At 37.7% G+C, this 20,236-nt stretch overlaps 1 protein-coding gene and 2 pseudogenes across 1 annotated transcript in view; all 3 read right to left on the bottom strand.

Moving 5' to 3' along the window:
* LOC109086281 overlaps positions 1–3,714 on the bottom strand; it is a 69,677-nt pseudogene extending 65,963 nt beyond the window's left edge.
* Positions 1–20,236, bottom strand: part of LOC109070544 — a 731,031-nt pseudogene that overhangs the window by 484,299 nt on the left and 226,496 nt on the right.
* LOC109053349 (lysine-specific histone demethylase 1B) overlaps positions 19,830–20,236 on the bottom strand; it is a 23,037-nt gene continuing 22,630 nt past the window's right edge. The window contains exon 19 of the mRNA XM_042745809.1: positions 19,830–20,075. Within this exon, the coding sequence (XP_042601743.1) occupies positions 19,992–20,075 (84 nt within the window). The 3' untranslated portion in view covers positions 19,830–19,991. The remainder of the gene's footprint in view (positions 20,076–20,236) is intronic.

Genomic DNA, 20,236 nt, shown 5'->3' with positions numbered 1-20,236 from the left:
TTATTTGATCTAAAGTGCAGGAAAAACAGTAATATTTCGAAATATTATTGAAAATAACTGCTTTCCATTTGAATATATTTTAAAATGTTATTTATTCCTGTGATTTAAAAGCTGGATTTTAAGCATGATAACACCAGTCCCGTGATCCTTTAGAAATCATTCTGATTTGATTCTCAAAAAACATTTATTATTATTATTATTTTTATTATGTTAAAAACAGCCGAGTAGAATTTTTTCAGGTTTCTTTGATGAAAATAAATCCAGTAGAACAGCATTTATATATAATAGAAATCTTTTGTAACATTATAATCATTATCATCATTTAGGTTCAGTTTAAAGCATCCTTGTTAAATAACAGTATTATGTTTATATTATGTTTCTTGAGCAGCAAATCATCATATTAGAATGATTTCTGAAGATCATGTGACACTGAAGACTGGAGTAATGATGCTGACAGAATATTTAACAGATATTCACACAGAAAACAGCTGTTTATATTCACAAAAAAAACAGCTGTTTAACAATATAACAAAATTTCACAAATTTTATAAAATAAATCAAATAAATGCAAGCTTTTTTATTGTTTTTTAGAAAACATAAACAAATCTTACTGTTCAAAAACATTTGACTGATAGTGTATAACATGATTAAGACAATATTAGCCTTCATATTCCATGCATCATTTCTGCAAAGATATTCAATCAAGTGAATTTGTTGTACGTTTACATCATGCTGAACTTTGCTGCACTTGGAAAATAATTTCTTTAACCACACGTTCATAAAGAGAATATTACATGAGTCATGTTATAGGTACGTTTTTAGGTTGATTAGTTAAACATTAAAAATGAAACTGAAGTCTTGAATCAGTTAAACGTTCTGAAAAATACTGAGATTTTACATTTTGCAATATGGCAATGAATGGAGATCCTTTGAGAAGATTTACAGACGTGTCTCTCTCTCTCTCTTCAGCAGACGGCCCCATAATCAACTCATTATAAATCACACACACACACAAACAAGCCGTCAATCTCCACGCTAATGTCACGTCTGCAGAGCCTTTGCGGTTGCTGTGCTTCAAACCACCATTTAAACTGGAAACTAAATATAGCAGAGTGCAGACGCTTGCCTAACATTTAGAAACAAACCGATAAAAACCTTCACGCTAATGTTTAGTGCTGTGTGATACATTTCCCACAAGACTAAATCACTGATGTTGTGTGACAAACAGAAACACATGAAGACACACAAACATGAAGATCAGAAGAACCAAGAGGACAAAACGGGTCTCAAGAGTCAGTTGAGTTGTTAACATTAGAGGATTAACATCCTGCATATTCTGCAGGTAAACACTAACACACACTCCGCAGTGACAGCAAACACACTCTTTTCTGATGGTTTGAGGCTCTCTCAAGCAGGACCCAAAGGATCCCTCGCTGAGAGTAAATTAAGTTTTATGAGTCACTTATGCTGATTTATGAGTTACTTGTCAACACAACACATTGTGTTTAAATCACACCGCTAAAGAAATCATGTCAGAGCGGGAGAATACTCGTATCAGACAGAGAGCCACGTGAGCAACAACGCTTTCTGTTGCCAGCAAAGTGGATGCGTCTGAAATATGGATGCTTTTACAGGAAAAATGATTTAACAAACACACAATTCAATATGTCCAATAATAAAATTCTGCCAAAATCTGTATTGCCTCCATCTTTTCCACCAAAGCTGTGAGAGTGTTGTCATCGTCCAGCTCTAATCTGATAAACGTGACTCAATATCATAAAGCTGAGACATTATAAACATGATCGGCATGAGTTTCTGGAAAGCTGCTCTGCAAACTCCTCAGAGGTCTGTCATGAGAGGATAAAAGGTTTTATGAAAGTTAATTTAAGACCAAGTAAAGAAACTTTAATGAATACATTGAAGGGAACACAATATGTCAAAATGGCTCTAAATGTAAATGTCTAGGGAGCAGAAAATGAGTTGTATTACCATTAGGCCTACATCAAACTTTAATAAATGCAACTTCAAACCAATCTCTATTATTTTGTTTTCCAATGCACTTATATAAATATCCTTACATCAAAATACAAATAACATAAAATAAAAATTACATAAAATAATATCCTTACATCAAGATACAGCTACTGGAGATGCAAAATGACATAACATAAGAAGTGCATTTATGATTGAAACTAGAAAAAAATATCTGCCAAAATATCGGCTCAGAAAAAACAAAAAAACTGCTTAATTCAAAGGGAAAACCAGTGTTCGTTTCCCATTAACAGACGTTTGGTCTTGTTTTAAGCTTAAACTCATTTTGTTCAGGCTCTTCACACAACAAAATCTCTGAGTAAAATATTAATTATATTGCAGTTCATGCAACATTTAAGGCCATGACTTTCTGCTTTGATTTAAGACCTTTTAGGACATTAATTTGTGGAAGAGAGAATAAAGACTAAGAAACCTGCAGAATGATGCATGAGATAAGATGAAGTGAAGAAAACATCTCCTACTTTTCTTCACATCATCTTTTCCTCAGCAGTTCATAAAGCAAGCACTGGCACTGATCTGGACTCAAGCTGAATGAATGAATGAATGAATGAATGAATGCACAATGAATGAATGAATGAATGCACATGTGTCCTCTCACTTAATAGAGCAGAGCACAAGCTGTTCAGCAGCAGTCTGTCAGCCGAGGGTTAGTAAGAGTACGTCTCACTAACACTATAGTTCATAAATGAAAGTTTTGTTTGGGATGCTGCTCTGGATAAAAGCGTCTGCTAAATGACTAAATGTAATTATTTTACTTTTTTTTTTTCAGTTAATTAATTTTAATTTAATATAGTTTGATATAATGCAACACTTACTTCTGGCCGATGGCTCTCAATCAAGTTTGATTTTTGGCCCTTCATATTAAAACATTTGAGCAGCTCTGCACTAGATCAGAAATAAAACTCCTAGAATGTTTTCCTGCAAAACTTTAATTTCTCTTCGACTGAAGAAAGAAATCTACATCTAGGATGTTCTAGGAGTGAGTAAATGATCAGGAATTTAAATTTTCTTTACACGGACACACTTTCCCAGGTTACATTTAAATTCATCTTTGTAGCCAATCATACAGCATAATACTTCATATACTGAGTGTTACTCTTTTATCCTGAGGGGTCCGAAAGACCCTTCCAGACCCGGCCGGAGTCACATTCCCAGTATTCTGTGCGATGATCACTAGAAGGGGGAAGAGACAGGATCTCTCACCTGAGTCCGTGCTGTACAGGACTCCATAGCTGTCATACGCTCCCTTCGGCTCCGTCCAGGTCACACCGAGCGTGTTGGAGCTCAGCTCTTTAAAACGCAGCCTTCTGCGCATGAGCACTGCGAAACCAGAGAATACAGCCCTCAGAAAGATCCCCTTTGAGTAGCGTTTAAAGCTGCTCTGTTGACAAACAGACTGGATCTAATCCCAGCAGCATCTGCAGATCAAACACACCGTTCCTCCAGATCAGATCAGATCAGATCAGCTGCTGGAGTGAAGGCAGCGTGTCCAACAGCGAGCGCTTGATTAGATCTAAACGCATGGAGAGTGTCATCATCTGTGTGTGATCGTCAAACAGATGGAACGAGAGGAAGACACGCCGAGTCCTAACCAAACACCACACAGTAAAGCTGCTGCACGCTCTTGTCCAAAATGAGAAGTACAAACAGTCATCTTGAATCAACCACATATTAACACGTGACTCAGTGCTGGTTAGATTACTGATGAACGGTGGGCGTCACTGATTTCACATTACACTAAATCTAACATTATCTATTACATTAGACCTTTCAGGGTGATCTATTCTGACTCCTTTTAGATCACTTTTGTTTATCACGTAAACTCGTTTATCACGTTAATTTGAATAGGATAATCATGTATAATATTGATGTAAAAATACAAAGAGAATGAAAGTATTCAATGTGGAACTGCATCAGGGTTTCCCAAACTGAGCTTTGTGACGGAACTGCAGGAGTTTTAATTAAATATTTACATCATAAAACAAAATTAAACACTTCAATATAAAATTATAAGGTTAAATGATGTGATCATTAACATGCAAATGTTTTATTCAATTATTGACTTAATTATTCATTTTTAACTGAAAATCCAAATCCATCCAAGACAGTAATAGATGGTTAAATAACTCACTAGAATGATCATTAAAATGTGTTTATCAAAATAAGCCCTCCAAACTTAAACATAACTTTACAAACTTCTAAAAGTGGTAGTCTTCAAAGATGGAAAAATGAATGTGAAAACAATTTGTGAACACTTTACTGTCTTGTAAGCATTATGTAATCAAATAATCAATAAAAAAGGTAACTGTACTCTGATAATGAGCATTTTAAAACATATTATACAGTATAAACTAATCACAAATACTCAAGTTTTGGAATCTGATTACTTAGTCTGGATTACATTTAATCCGTCTCTACAGCACTGGTCATGTCACACAGTTTAGGTTAGGACACGACGTTCTGAGTAAACAGCTCTGACTTTCTCCTCGTATCATGCAACTCTTCTGCTTGGCTTGTGGTGAGACAGACTGAGAAGAAAGTGAGACTTTTGGGAAACAATCCAAGCGAAGTGTGTATTTGTGAGGACGGGTGAAGGGTGCAGTCATTCCTCTCACACTAAGAGCAGTGCACTATCCCACAAATCCCAGTTTGTGTCTCAGTTAGCAGGCAGGTTAATGTTCTTTACAGACGTGTTTCTGTGAAGAGGCTGCGGATGCAACAGGCAGAAGATAAAACACTGAATGAAGAGCACCTACCTGAATGCAGGACGAGTGTGAAAACGCTTTCTCTCTCCTGTCCACGGCGTCGGCTCGCGTCCAACCAGAGTTTGTGTTTGAATCTAAACTGAGGTTTTATACCACTAATGGATAAATCGTTCAAAACCTGTCCGGCTCATATTTCACTATAAATTCAATCGGTAAACTAAACTCATAATATTTATTGCATACTGTTTCCATTGTTACATTGTAAAATGGACACAATTAAATCCCCAAATCTCAATGGGCTTCATTCGTGAAACTTGCGTAAAAATATATGAGTAGATTCTAAATCATTTGCGTGAAAAACTGACCTTCCCAAAAAAACTTCTGATTCGATAGTTAAACATGTGTATGTTAATGAATTCCAATCATTCGTAAATAGGGCGCTAGTGCACGCTCATTCACAATTAGCATAATCCCCGCCTATGGATTACAGCGTGTCCAGGAACACAGTGGAATATTCTGGTCTACTTTCTCAGGTTTGGCTCCAGTATATTACATAAATGCAAAAAAAAGACTAATAGGTCATATGCCTAACAATATATATTCAATAATATCCACCAATGTCCACCAAAGCGTTTTTAGCCAGCTGAAAAAATGTCAGGCGCTCTTCTGAAAATGACCAGCTGGTGGCGCTTGAGAACGCTTCGGTGGCACAGTGTTTCTCCAGCTGAGACGCGTTAGTTGCTATTAAAATATCCTTGGTGGCAACGTATTACTAGTATCTTATTATTAAGAACTGTATTAAATATAAAAAAGCAGTAACCAGTAATACTGAATTCTCTGTTGTTGTAGGCAGTCGTTGTTACAGCTGGGTAAATACTGACAGGGACGAGCACTGCGTTTAACAGTTATCAACTCTACAAAAAAATTCAAATAAATAAAAAAAAAGAGGACAAGGGCAAATAAATAAGTAATTATGGCAGTGCATAAAAATCAAGTGTCATCAGTTTTCCAAAAAGAACAGAATGCTTTACTCATCATTTATACCTGGTTGGGAGCAGGTGTACATTTCTTTCGTACCAACTAACATTTTAAAAAGATGAATATTTTCATGAATTCGAAAGTTTACGTCAGAACGGTTTTACAAATGAGTTACACAACAATTTGTTGCTGTAATACTGTAACATGTATTGTAACAGTATTACTGTAACATGATTTCTTTCTGTTAAAGACAACGGGCCTCATTCATGAAACATGAGTCACTGATTAATGACTTCCACGAGTCTAGGGCGGTCACTAACGATTATTTTGGTAACCGAATAATCGGCTGATTATTCTAATGATTAATTGAGTAATCTGATTATTATAATAAATTTTTTGTGGTAATAAAAATAGACCTAATGAACAATAGCCTTCAAATTACTTAAAATACATATATATAAGTGAAAGTGAAAGTGAAAGTGACGTGACATTCAGCCAAGTATGGTGACCCATACTCAGAATTCGTGCTCTGCATTTAACCCATCCGAAGTGCACACACACAGAGCAGTGAACACACACACACACTGTGAACACACACCCCGGAGCAGTGGGCAGCCATTTTATGCTGCGGCGCCCAGTTGGGGGTTCGATGCCTTGCTCAAGGGCACCTAAGTCATGGTATTGATGGTGATACTACCCACACAAGTCGTTCAGTTTAATTAATCATTCAGCAATAATAATTAGTTCAAATAAAGTATTGCAATCAAGGATTTTTTAATCAAGTACTACCCACACAAGTCGTTCAGTTTAATTAATCATTCAAACAGACTAAAACTCACAAGTTTAACAAATTCATCAAGGCTGCATTTCCCAAATGCGTCGTAAGTAGATGATAGAAAGTTATAAACCACTGGCACCAATCCAGATCCAGGCTAACAATGCTTTTGAGAAACACAGCCCAGTGCAGTTAATGAGGAAGATCAGACTCATCCTGACGTACAGTGACAACATTTCAAGAGTTTAGATGGAGTTAGTGGTACTTGAATAAAAATAAATCCATTTTAAAGTACTATCTGGGGACTCGCTCCTCACACAGAAGCTGAATTCAGCCGGAAACGCTGGTTTAAATGCAGCTTTTTACTCTACTCCGATGTATTCACAGTACATGATGCTTTCAAGAAGTTAGTTTAGTTTTCTAGATTATCAATCGACGGTTAAAGGTATTCTCACACCAGAATGGATTGTGATTGGCTGTCAGTGCTCTTGACAATGCTTAAGAAATCATTCTGAGAGTGATACCAATTGTGCTTTTTTTAGAGTTGTTCTCGTTACGGTTGTGGCGTGGGCTGGTTATTTTAATGTAGGGTTATAGTTCTGGTTCTGGCTGTAGCGGGCTGCTGTGTAGCGTCGGCTCTGTATGCTGCAGACACCGGAGGCGCGGCGGATGGCAGGTATTTGAGTAACAGATCAGAACGCGTCTGCTGGATGTGCTCCAGGAGATCAGCTTCCTCCTGACAGAGAGGGAATGCTGTCGCGCTCTGCTACACCGACCTTTCCTACAGCCACATAAACACTGCTTTACGGGATCATAAAAGGAACTAAATGGAGAAGTCGCTCCTGCCACAAGATCTATGGCACTTCTGACAAGTCCAGCCACAAATTTTTGTTAAAGAGACAGTTCACCCAAAACTGAAAGTGCTGTCATCATTTAGGCTTCTCACACACATGCTCTTCCAAACCTGTGAGTTTGTTTCTTCTGCTGTTTTGTGTTGAACAGACCGTGTGAGAGTGAGTAAATAATGACAGGATTTTTTAAGCGTCCCGTCCCTTTAAGCAGCGAGAAGGAAAGCAAGATTTCCAAAACAAATACAGAAAACATTAAAAGATTCCCTTTGGATTGGGAAAAAGTGTTATTGAGCAAACAGTTGACCTAAAATAAAACAAGCCTTTTTAGAAATTCTGAGTATGAAGGAGATGTATGAATAGAATGATTTATGAATGAACTAATATGGACAGAACCATTCACAGAATAATATAAACAACATTACAACAACTGATGATGTAACATAGCTTTTGAAAGAATGATAAAAACATAGTTAACATAATAGAAATCACCAGACAGAAAGTCATACCTTGAGCATGTGTGATTAATACAGATGTGAGGATCAGGATCAGCAGCACTTAATCACACAACATCACAAACTTACACTAATTTATCACTCAAAAACATTTAAAATTTACATTACATTCAATTACATTACAAAATATCACATTTCTAAATTTCAAAACATTTAAAATTCACTTAGCAGATGCTTGCATTCAAAGCAACTAACACATGATCACTCTGGAAATGTAATATTTCATTTTAAAACATTTAAAGCAGGCAGGGTTAACCTTACAGTAGGTCTCTCTCATTACATTACATTTGATTACTTTTCTAAATTTCTTATGTTTTAATTTTAAAACATTTAAAGCAGGCAGGGTTAACCATACAGTAGGTCTCTCAACACTGATTACTGTCAAAATCCTTCATCACTTGAATTAAGATTATTTAAACACCACAAAAAAAAAAAGGAAACACTGGCAAAACACCACAAAATCAGACTTTAGCGCCTCTGTTTACTTTAAGTTAAATATAGATTATAAATCATAACAAGATGTAGTATAATAGCTATGATACTGTTTTAAAAATCAAATCTTTGCATATGGAAACATGCAAAGATTTGGCAAAAGAGTTTATTTAAAAAAATAAAGCATATACATAAACCCAAAAAAGGAAATAAAACAGTTATTGAATAAGCATGTGTCCTATTCTGTGTCCTAAACTCCTGAGACATTTGGTGCCAATGCACTTTATGAAAGAAATCAATTAAATCTGTATGTGTGTAATAGTTAACATTTTCATAAGTTACTGTAATGTAATGGCATTTTTTTCAGTAACTTTGACTGATAACAGTTAAATTTGTTTTGTAATTAAACTTCGTAAATCCGTTACATGTAACTAGTTACTCCCCAACACTGCAAACATCATCAGTACAAAACTACACACTTCAGTACAAGCTCAAACAACAAAAGTCGTTTCAGATTTACACAAAGTCTGCTGAAGAGCGCGGTGTTACATTTCATGTAGTTCTTCTAATAAATCACACAATATCGCACTCACCTGCTGTAACAACATAAGAACGGAAGATCTGAGCCGAAGGAATCCAGTGCAGCCGGAGCGCGCGCACTCTCAGGGCGGGAACCGGTGTTTGCCGCGCGCGGAATGAGTTCCCGCCCTTTAATTAAACTCCTCAACGGCTCTCATTGTCCTTATTCACTTTCTCCTCAACCTCTTGACTTCATTCAATCAGTTCTACACTGAATAATGCATTAATGGCTCGAAGGGAGCATAAAGGAAAAGCATCTAATGAAGATGAAAGATGAGGAAGAAATGAAGAGGAGACAGCTGACTGATACATTAACAATTTTTCTCAATTGCTTACTAAAACCATTCTGCTGGTTTCAAATACAAAATAGCTCATCCAAACACTTTCCTCAAAACTATAAACACTATTCAGCCTCTTTGTATAGACATGTAACCACATGAATCTCAGAAGACACAGAAATCAATAGAGTTCACATGCCACATCATCATCAAGACGCTGTCTGCAGTACGACTTTAAAAGTCATAATTACGAGGTGAAAGTCGAAATTATGACTTGAAAGGTATAATTATGACATGAAATTGTGACTTAAAAACTCGAAATTGTGATAAAGAGTCAAAATTCTGACTTACAAGTAGATTTATAAATACTACTGGTAATTTATTGAGTTTATTATTTTAAATTGAAACTGATATTCTAAATCGAAATTATGAGATTAAAAAAATGGAAATTCTCGTAATCTCGTAATTATGACTTTTCTACTTTATGTCAAAATCTCAATTTATGTCGATTTAGACTTTTTATGACAACAATTCAACTTTTAAAGTTGACATTAAGAAAATTGCCTTTAAAGTTGTCCAAATGAAGTTCTTAGCAATGCAACTTAGTTTTTATATATTTATGGTATAAATTTACAAAATATCTTCATGGAACATGATCTTTACTTAATATCCTAATGATTTTTGTCATAAAAGAGAAATGTATAATTGTGACTCATACAATTCACAAATCTCAAACTATACAAACATACCCTTTCTACTGATGACTGCTTCTGTGCTGCAGGGACACAAATGAGCTCTGTGTCTCACTGTTGTCTCTCCGTGAGCTCCATTGATCATCTCAGATCTGTTTATCAGTTTTTGCAAGTGAGCAAGTAAGATTTTTGATTAAAGAGAAATTAAAAGAGAAATAAAAAAAAAAAAAACACTAAAAGCATGGAAGAATTGTTTACAATAAGACCAGCATGCATTAAGAAAATGTTAATACTTTTCAATGAGCTAATGATGTTAGTTCATGTTAGCTCAGCTCTCTTAAATACAACTTTAGATTTTTTATAATGCACATATAAATGTTGAAATTAACATCATCTAAGATTATCAAATAACAAATAAAACTGAAATGGAAATCTGATGTGGCCCATCTATCATTTCCAATTTATGATTTCCTACCCATACCTCTATATTTAACATGCAATGAGTACCATATTTTTAGTATTATATTTTACTAATATCCGTCTGTTCTGAGTGTTAATTCACAACACACTCCATCAAACAGAGGCTTCACAGCATTGTCAACGATACATTTGATCTTATTCTGCATCCCCATTACAGTTTTGCTGCCATCTAGCGGACTGATCGTGGCATTGTTTAATAAGAAAGGCAATATATTCTGGCAGAACAAGACTGGGCAAGGATTTATTTATTAATTTATTTATATAGCGCATTTCACACACAGTGGTCATTCAGATGCTTTACAGAAAAAATACTTAAAAAAAGGAATCATGAAAAGTTTAATAAGAACTACAAAAAACAAGAATACAAAAGTAATAAGTAAATAATAATAATAAAATAAAACAAATTAATAGACCAAGGAGAAGCACAGATTCGACTACAAAAGGAGCTTAAAATATCATCTTATTGCAGAGGTAAGTAACGAAGTACAAATACTTCGTTACATTACTTAAGTAGAAATTTTGGGTATCTATACTTTACTTGAGTTATTATTTTTCAGCAGACTTTTTACTTCTACTCCTTACATTTTCACGCAATTATCTGTACTTTCTACTCCTTACATTTTAAAAATAGGTTCGTTACTCATTTCGGCTTGTTTTCATTCCAGCTTGTCATCATTCCAAAAAAAAAAAAAAAAAAAAAAAAAACACCTATCCAGATAAATCGCGCCATCCGGATGAAGTGAAGTTGATTGTGGTTGGATGAGAAGTATAAACATATACCATTCCGACACCCTGTTGGTTTGTACGCGATCCATCGCACATGCACATGACAGACACGATCACATCACACTCCAGTAAGGGCATGCATAGCCAGTGTTGGGTTCGTATATCAAAAAATATATTTCTTAAAAGTAGGGTTGGGGTATGGAACCGGTATGCACCGAACCGAATAAGGACACAGATTTCGGTGCCTCTTAAATGCCTGAGCGATCGATTGAAATGTTTGTCCTGGTTCTCCGAAATGTAGGCCTACACAAGAAGCATGGGCGTCGCTAGGCTTTTTTTATAGGGGCTATAGCATTTAGCTCCATAAACTGTACTCAAATTCGCGATCGCCTCAGAGTCAGTCCCCTTAAATTTCATATGAAAAAGGCGGCAGACTGGTCTACTCTCCGTCTTTCAGCGCGCTCTTCAATCCACAGAGGGCGGTGGAGCAGCGCGAGCGCACTTAAACAGAAACAGAGGACACAAGGTGTGTGTTTTATCGATAGATTGTTAGAATATCTATATCTGTGCAGTTCTTTGTCATAAATACAGTTTACAAAAGGTCACGAGGGAGCAGTCGGTTTCTGTAAAGTTTTCGCTTGTCACCGCTCATCACACCACAGCCTCTTTCCTCCAGCGACAGTCTAGCCCTTAACACATATAAACGAACGCATACTTCAATTGTACTTATATAAATATACTGAATTAAATCATACGTACTTTATACATACACTACTGTGCAAAAGTCTTAGGCACGTTAGTGTTTTCACCCTAAAGAATGGTGTTCGGACAGTTATTTATATCTTTTTCTGTAGTGTCAGTAGGAAATATCAGTTTACATTTCCAAACATTCATTTTGCCGTTGTCAGACTGCTTGTGCATTCAAAATCACACTAGATTATTATTAAAATTAATGGCAAACTGATATTTCCTACTGACACACTACAGCAAAAGATATAAATAAATGGCTTAAACCCCTTTTTGGGGTGAAAATACTAATGTGCCTAAGACTTTTGCACAGTACTGTACTTTACAAACGACATTGTTGCTACTTTATAAAGAATGACCATACAGTCATTCACAGAACTGCTTAAAGACAGTGACAGACACCGCTCATTTTAACTAAATATCAGAGTGATTGACAGAGATACAGTAGAAACATTATGTGGGGTTTTGTATTAAATAATGACCCAGATTGTGAAATACATTTATTAGCCTTAGAGTAAGGGAAGCACAACTTGGCAAATGAGAGCATCCAAGGTGAAAGCTATGGATTTATTTAATATATGTGTAATGTTCTATATTGTAAATCCAGTTTTTTTTTGTGGCTCTTTTTTAAGTATCGTTTCAGGCACCGTTTAGGCACCCGTACCATTTTAAAAGTATCGAAATGGCACCGGACCCTACTTAAAAGTTATTATTTCTCAACTACTGGCTCATTTATCAAATGGGTGCTTTCTCTTCATCCTCCGCAAATTAAGCTACTGTAGGTAGTCCGGTAACTAGACGTTTGAATAAATTAGCGTTTGCGATTGACAACGCGATTGACAATGTGAAAGTCGTGACATTTGCCAAGTATGGTAACCCATACTCGGAACTCATTGCTCTGCATTTAACCCATCCAAGTGCACACACACAGCAGTGAGAAGTGAACACACACCGTGAAACACACACCCCGAGCAGTGGGCAGCTATATCCAGCGCCCAGGGAGCAACTGGGGGTTCAGTGCCTTGCTCAAGGGCACTTCAGTCATGGATATTGAGGGAGGAAGAGAGCACTGTTCATTCACTCCCTCCCACCTACAACTCCTGCCAGCACCGAGACTCGAACCTGCAACCTTCTGGTTACAAGTCCAAATCTCTAACCATGTAGCGAATACAGGAAGCTATCGATCAAGAAGGTATTAGGATTATGAGTTATTTTTCATTTTTATTTTTTGATTAATCACTTGGATTAATCATTCATTTTGACAGCACTAATGTTTATTGTAAATAGACACCATACAAGGGTAATTGTTACTAAGCCTGCCCTGGTTACACCAATTTTCTTGTTCATTGCCCTCACAGATTCCTGCAGCTAAGCTTGGATGTACATTAAATACATTCCATTAAAGGTTATTGATGACATGCCTCTGAAGTTTGACTTTTTGCACCATTACAATACTTATAGGCAACTAGTCATCATATCTCTAGTTCTTTAATGTATTTGCATTGTACTAAAGTGCGTTCATTTTCAATGGGCATATATGCGGCTGAAAACAGGTAATCTAGTGCATCCCAAATTTTTCAACATGAATATTTTAATATAACATTATAGTCATAATGGCCTATAGCCTTTAGAAAAATGTTTTTTTGAGGAGGTGGGGTAGTGCACAATAGGCCCCTGTGGCGTGGCCTAAGCTTTTGTTCTTAATGGCATTTTTTTTTCCTTACATTACTTTTACTTTTATACTTTAAGTAGTTTTGAAAACCAGTACTTTTACACTTTTACTTGAGTAAAAATCTTGAGTTGATACTTCAACTTCTACAAAAGTCTTTTTAAACCCTAGTATCTATACTTCTAATCCTCTAATAAAAGTGTTTACAATTGACTAAATCCACTTATTGTGATCGACATAATACTATCCAGAATCGACATAATACAGGCTCCAATTTGACATTTAACGCATGCCTGCTGCCAATGCCAAAAAAACAGACGACAGCTATGGTTAAATGCGATAAAACTAGTGGACTGGACAGAAACGATCATCAAAATGCTTGCGTTTGCAGCGCACACTTCTTCAGAAAAGGATAAAAAAAAAAATTTTTTGTTATGGATTATGGTTTGTATTACGTGTCTAAATATTTCTTATGCATCTCATAGTCTCCCGTAGCCACCTTCAGACTGAAGGTCTGGAATTCATGGCAGCTTTCTTTGGCCAAGGCCCGCCCATGAGGCCATTTGACCGACATGTCAAACAACCAATCACAGTTCGTTTTGTTCATCGTCACGTTTCGAGGCGTGGAAATGTCGCAACAATAACAGAGCAGTGTGTAAAACTCTCTGACATATTATAAAGATTATATGCTGAGAACTTTAAATATTTCACATACTTAAAAAAAACCATCAATTAAATAACCACAATAGCTCCTCCTCACAACAGTAAAAAACACAACAGGCGGAACGTTAAAGAACGCGACACACACGTCTCGCGGAAATCCTGTAGAATTCAACCAATCCGATGACGACTTCGACACTCCTGAAGTGTTTCCACTTTTGTGTCCCATACGCATCAGATGTTTAGCCGACGGTCCGTGGATGTGACGTGTGTGCATGTGTGTAATACAGGGTCCTGGAGGGCCGCTGTCCTGCAGAGTTTAGCTCCAACCCCAATCAACTAATTACTAATTACTAGTCATACTAGAAACTTCCAGGCAAGCTGGAGCTAAACTCTGCAGGAGACCGGCCCTCCAGGACGAGTTTGGGCACCCCTGGTGTAAAACAACAAACTGACGATTTATATGCTTAATAATCTGTAACTGTACTGTAAATACATTTTGATTGATTGTCGCTGGAGTTTTTAAGAACTTGGCAAGAAAGAATAATAAAATAGAAAGTTAAAAATTAGTAGTTTCTAGAATTTTTATTTCTAGAAAATATTCACACAATGTCACTGTAAACTTACATAATTTACCAGAAGTATGTGGTTTAAAATAACAGTTTGGCTATTACACATCTTCAAATAATTTATCCATCACATTGAATGTTTTACTTTTTTGTATTTTGGCTCAGTTCACTCTCAAGTAGCTGTAAAAATAGTGGCCTGCTGAAACTGAATATCTATAAGAGAGATATTCTGAGTGTTGTTGGCGTGTACCTGAGTGAACGCGGTACATGTGTGACACGAGTTTCGTTGCATCACACAGTTTTGAGCAGCAGGTGTCGCAGCACGTGGCTTTCAAGTGATTCGAAACAGTGAATCATTTTAAAAAGCAAACCATTCAACTAATCAACAGATCAAAAAACCCACAAATTCAAAAAACCTTCAGTTGTCCCATCTCGTTTAAAATCATAACTGTGTCCGTCTTTGGAAACTACAGTTCTCTCCTTACACATAAAGAGGTTCTCCTCTGAGGAAGATTCATTCACACATTTTTATAAGAAAGACATATAGTTAATATAAAGTCAGTCACTGAAGTGAGGTGCTGTGTTTGTCTCCTCTGAGGAAGATTCATTCACTTGTTTGTCAATAAACCACACAGAGACATTTTGATCAGACTGATTTATTGTTAATCAAATCTTATAAACTAACCAAAATTCTGCATCTAATATGTGTCCTCATAAACCATTTTATTTTTAAAACTGTACTGCCTTAAAGGGTTAGTTCACCCAAAAATGAAAATTAGCCCATGAATTACTCACCCCAGAGGCATCCTAGGTGTATATGATTTCTTCTTTCAAACGAATCTAGTCGGAGTTATATTAAAACTGTCTTTGATCTTTCAAGCTCTATCATTGCAGTCAGCAGGTGTTGCGTTCCTTCAGTCCAAAAGAAGTGAAGGAAAAACCCCCCTTCCATAAAAAAAGTGTCTCACAGCTCCGGGGGATGAACAAAGGGAGTGACTCAATGCATTTTTGTAAGAAAAATATCACAAATATATCTAAATTACGGCCTATGCTCTCAATGTCAAATGCAGAAATGTTAATCCATGCGTTTATGACCTCAAGGTTAGACTATTGTAATGGTTTATTGGGTGGTTGTTCTGCACGCTTAGTAAACAAACTCCAGTTAGTCCAAAACGCAGCAGCTAGAGTTCTTACTAGAACCAGGAAGTATGATCATATTAGCCCGGTCCTGTCAACACTGCACTAGCTCCCTATCAAACATTGTATAGATTTTAAAATCTTGCTTATTACTTATAAAGCCCTGAATGGTTTAGCACCTCAGTATTTGAACGAGCTCTTGTGACATTATAGTCCTCCAAGTCCGCTGCGTTCTCAAAACTGTCAATTTGATAATACCTAGAATATCAAAGTCAACTGCGGGCGGCAGATCCTTCTCCTATTTAGCGCCCAAACTCTGGAATAACCTACCTAACATTGTTCGGGAGGCAGTCAAGTCAAGTCACCTTTATTTATATAGCGCTTTAAACAAAAAAGATTGCGTCAAAGCAACTGAACAACATTAATTAGGAAAACAGTGTGTCAATAATGCAAAATGACAGTTAAAGAAGTTCATCATTGAATTCAGTGATGTCATCATTCAGCTCAGTTCAGTTTAAATAGTATCTGTGCAATCATTTGCAATCAAGTCAATGATATCGCTGTAAATGAAGTGTTAGTGAAATAGAGCACGAGTAACAGAGGGTTTCTCTTGCAAATACGGGACAAACTGCATTCCGTAGGCTATACCTTTCATATGGGATGCTTCTTTGATGCCTTAAATACGGGACGATTCCGCATTATATGGAACAGCTGGCAACCCTCCGAGTGGGGCTGTGAGAAAATAATAAATAAAAGAGTGTGGCTGCTGTGAGTGGATGCCTAGGACATATCTCCACCCAGTGGCATGACAACACCGGCCCTCACGGCCAAAATAACAGACCGGCAATTCTCCCGGTGCTCCCGATCAGCCAATCCAGGCCTGCTTACATTCATCTCAAGCAGTGCTGACAACACTGGATTCCACATACATCACTCACTCGTGTCTATTAGATGTGCTCATCTGCAATACTTTTAAAACACGTTCCTTTCAGTGGTTAAACAGACATTCAGTAATTGTCTTTAAAATGCATGGTTTATGTAAATTCACTTTGGAGACGTGCGTGTGCTTACTGGAGCTCCACTGTTCGCTATACATAATAAAACACGCTCTTACAGAAAAGTAACGGTACTGACAATCACATCACAAAACAACCACTTCAACAATCTCCTTCAGGTTCGAGTCTGTAATACTCACATCTGTAAACACCCTCGTCACTGTTCTCCTTCAGGTTCAATGATGACGTATCCTCTCCCGTGGGCTTCTGGGATTGAAAAGTGTCCAGAATCTGGACTGAAGCAGTAGGACATCCGGGGATCGTCTCCTCTTAATGAATACTGATGTTTCCGACATACTTCTTTCTTCACATACGCTTTTCTCATTAAATTAAATTTAAATGTTAGCGCCCACATGAAGCTGTCAGAAAGCATATGAGGATTTCCCAGAAGCAAGCATAAAATAACATTTTGTGTACCCACCCTAACAAAGCTGAAATGTGGTACTTTATTCACTAAAATAAGTTTATTACCATATCCAAAACCTCGCTCACTCTGCTGTTATTTAACAGATTAAATGCACTAGAATTTTATTTAATAGTACATGGAGACACGTTTTAATTAAAATATTCATATTAATAAAGGATTTATTGACTTTTAATGCACCTTATTTCGAAATCTCGTGCTTATTTCGTGCTTTCATATGTCCTTTAGTTATAATTATTTTATTTATTCATTATATTATTTATTATTAATGTCTCATTTCAGTTTGGCTCTAGTTTTGTATTTATTCCAGTTTATATGAAAAGGTTCATGTAGCGTGGATCAAAATTCATATACAGAGTAAATCTTTGTCACTGAACACGTTTGGAACAGTTGTGGGAAGCGTGTTGCTGGTGACGCTGAAGTCGAGCGACCGTGACCGAAAATGACAATTTCAGGTTGCCACTTCGTGTGTTTGAGTGTAATCTCTCGCTCGTCCTCTGGAGACGCTGCTGTGACGCACGAGAGCTCGTTATCACATGTGAGCAAACACTGACTGATGTCATAACTTATTTACATTTAATTTAAATTTAAATTATAACAAAATTAGTCTGTTACATTTCGTTAATATTAATTTTTGTAAATTAAGTACACTAGTGCCAGTCCGTGATATTGAGTTGTGCTTACTTCGTGTGATTTATGTTGTAAATAATGATTTTGCTAAATTAAAGTGTAAATCTATTGAAATATTCTGTACTCTTACTACAGTTACTCTAGTAAATAAACCACACTAGAATCCCTGCAGTTCTTCACACACACTCAGATATACACTCAATCAAATGGCAAAATGGATTTATAATAACTTATCATTTTTAATACTTTTAGAGGAAAAAATGATCTTAACAACAAAACTGAGCCTGTTTCAAAACAAGTGTAATTATGCAAAAATATTTCCATAATTAATCAGAACAAATATTCATGACAAAAGACAATTTACAGAATAAATCTTCACATGCATCTCTTTACATAATCATACAAAACCCATAATTCCTCAATCAGCAGAAAATTACATCAATTAACATCATTTTAGCTGTGAAATAAAAACCAGCTCATAACATGATGACGAACTGTGATGTTTAACAACTTCAAAACCGTCGAGAGAAATAAACCTCACTGAAAGACCTGCAGTGTGTGTGTGTGTGTGTGTGTGTGTGTGTGTGTGTGTCTGTGTGCGACAGCACTGCTTTCAGTGAGCGTGAGTGTGTGTTCGGTCACCTGTAGTGTGTGTGTGTGTGTGTGACAGCACTGCTTTCAGTGAGCGTGTGTGTGTGTGTGTGTGTGTGACAGCACTGCTTTCAGTGAGCGCGTGTGTGTGTGTGTGTGTGTGTGTGCGACAGCACTGCTTTCAGTGAGCGTGTGTGTGTGTGTGTGTGTGTGTGTGTGTGTGTGTGTGTGTGTGTGTGTGTGTGTGTGTCTGTGTGTGACAGCACTGCTTTCAGTGAGCGTGTGTGTGTGTGTGTGTGTGTGTGTGTGTGTGACAGCACTGCTTTCAGTGAGCGTGTGTGTGTGTGTGTGTGTGACAGCACTGCTTTCAGTGAGCGTGTGTGTGTGTGTGTGTGTGTGTGTGCGACAGCACTGCTTTCAGTGAGCGTGTGTGTGTGTGTGTGTGTGTGTGTGTGTGTGTGTGTGTGTGTGTGTGTGTGTGTGCTGTGTGCGACAGCACTGCTTTCAGTGAGCGTGTGTGTGTGTGTGTGTGTGTGTGTGTGTGTGCGACAGCACTGCTTTCAGTGAGCGTGTGTGTGTGTGTGTGTGTGTGTGTGTGTGTGTGTGTGTGTGTTTGTGTGCGACAGCACTGCTTTCAGTGAGCGTGTGTGTGTGTGTGTGTGTGTGTGTCTGTGTGCGACAGCACTGCTTTCAGTGAGCGTGTGTGTGTGTGTGTGTGTGTGTGTGGGTTGGTGTCTGTGTGCGACAGCACTGCTTTCAGTGAGCTTCGGTCCGGTCGTGTGTGTGTGTGTGTGTGCGACAGCACGGCTTTCAGTGAGCGTGTGTGTGTGTGTGTGTGTGTGTGTGTGTGTGTGTGTGTGTTTTGTGCGACAGCACTGCTTTCAGTGAGCGTGTGTGTGTGCGTGTGTGTGTGTGTGTATGTGACAGCACTGCTTTCAGTGTGCGTGTGTGTGTGTGTGTGTGTGTGTGTGTGACAGCACTGCTTTCAGTGAGCGTGTGTGTGTGTGTGTGTGTGTGTGGTGTGTGTGCGACAGCACTGCTTTCAGTGAGCGTGTGTGTGTGTGTGTGTGTGTGTGTGTGTGTGTGTGTGTGTGTGTGTGTGTGTCTGTGTGCGACAGCACTGCTTTCAGTGAGCGTGTGTGTGTGTGTGTGTGTGTGTGTGTGTGCGACAGCACTGCTTTCACTGAGCGTGTGTGTGTGTGTGTGTGTGTGTGTGTGTGTGTGTGTGTTAGGTTGTGCGACAGCACTGCTTTCAGTGAGCGTGTGTGTGTGTGTGTGTGTGTGTGTGTGTGCGACAGCACTGCTTTCAGTGAGCGTGTGTGTGTGTGTGTGTGTGTGTGTGTCTGTGTGTGACAGCACTGCTTTCAGTGAGCGTGTGTGTGTTCGGTCACCTGTAGTGGTGATCACACTGTCCTGTGGTGAGCTGGTTCTGGTCAGTGTGAGATACGGCTAAAGCACTGCGATCTTGCTGGCCTCACGCACTCCACTCAGATACGCTCCGGTCACCGTCTGAGGAAAGTGTCTGTTCGTGGCCTGCAGGAACACAACAACAAATAAACAACACCAGAAATAATCATCTGATAACAATGTGAACACCTTAATTACGAAGGGTAGATTTAACAGAATGTGATAAAGCACCAAGACTTTCCATCAGTTTTGGGAGAACACCCGCAGGAGCTGAGATAAGTACTTCT

The sequence above is a fragment of the Cyprinus carpio genome, chromosome B19 (genome assembly GCF_018340385.1).
Source record: "Cyprinus carpio isolate SPL01 chromosome B19, ASM1834038v1, whole genome shotgun sequence".
Classification (NCBI taxonomy): domain Eukaryota; kingdom Metazoa; phylum Chordata; class Actinopteri; order Cypriniformes; family Cyprinidae; genus Cyprinus; species Cyprinus carpio.
This window is presented reverse-complemented; position numbering and strand designations above follow the sequence as displayed.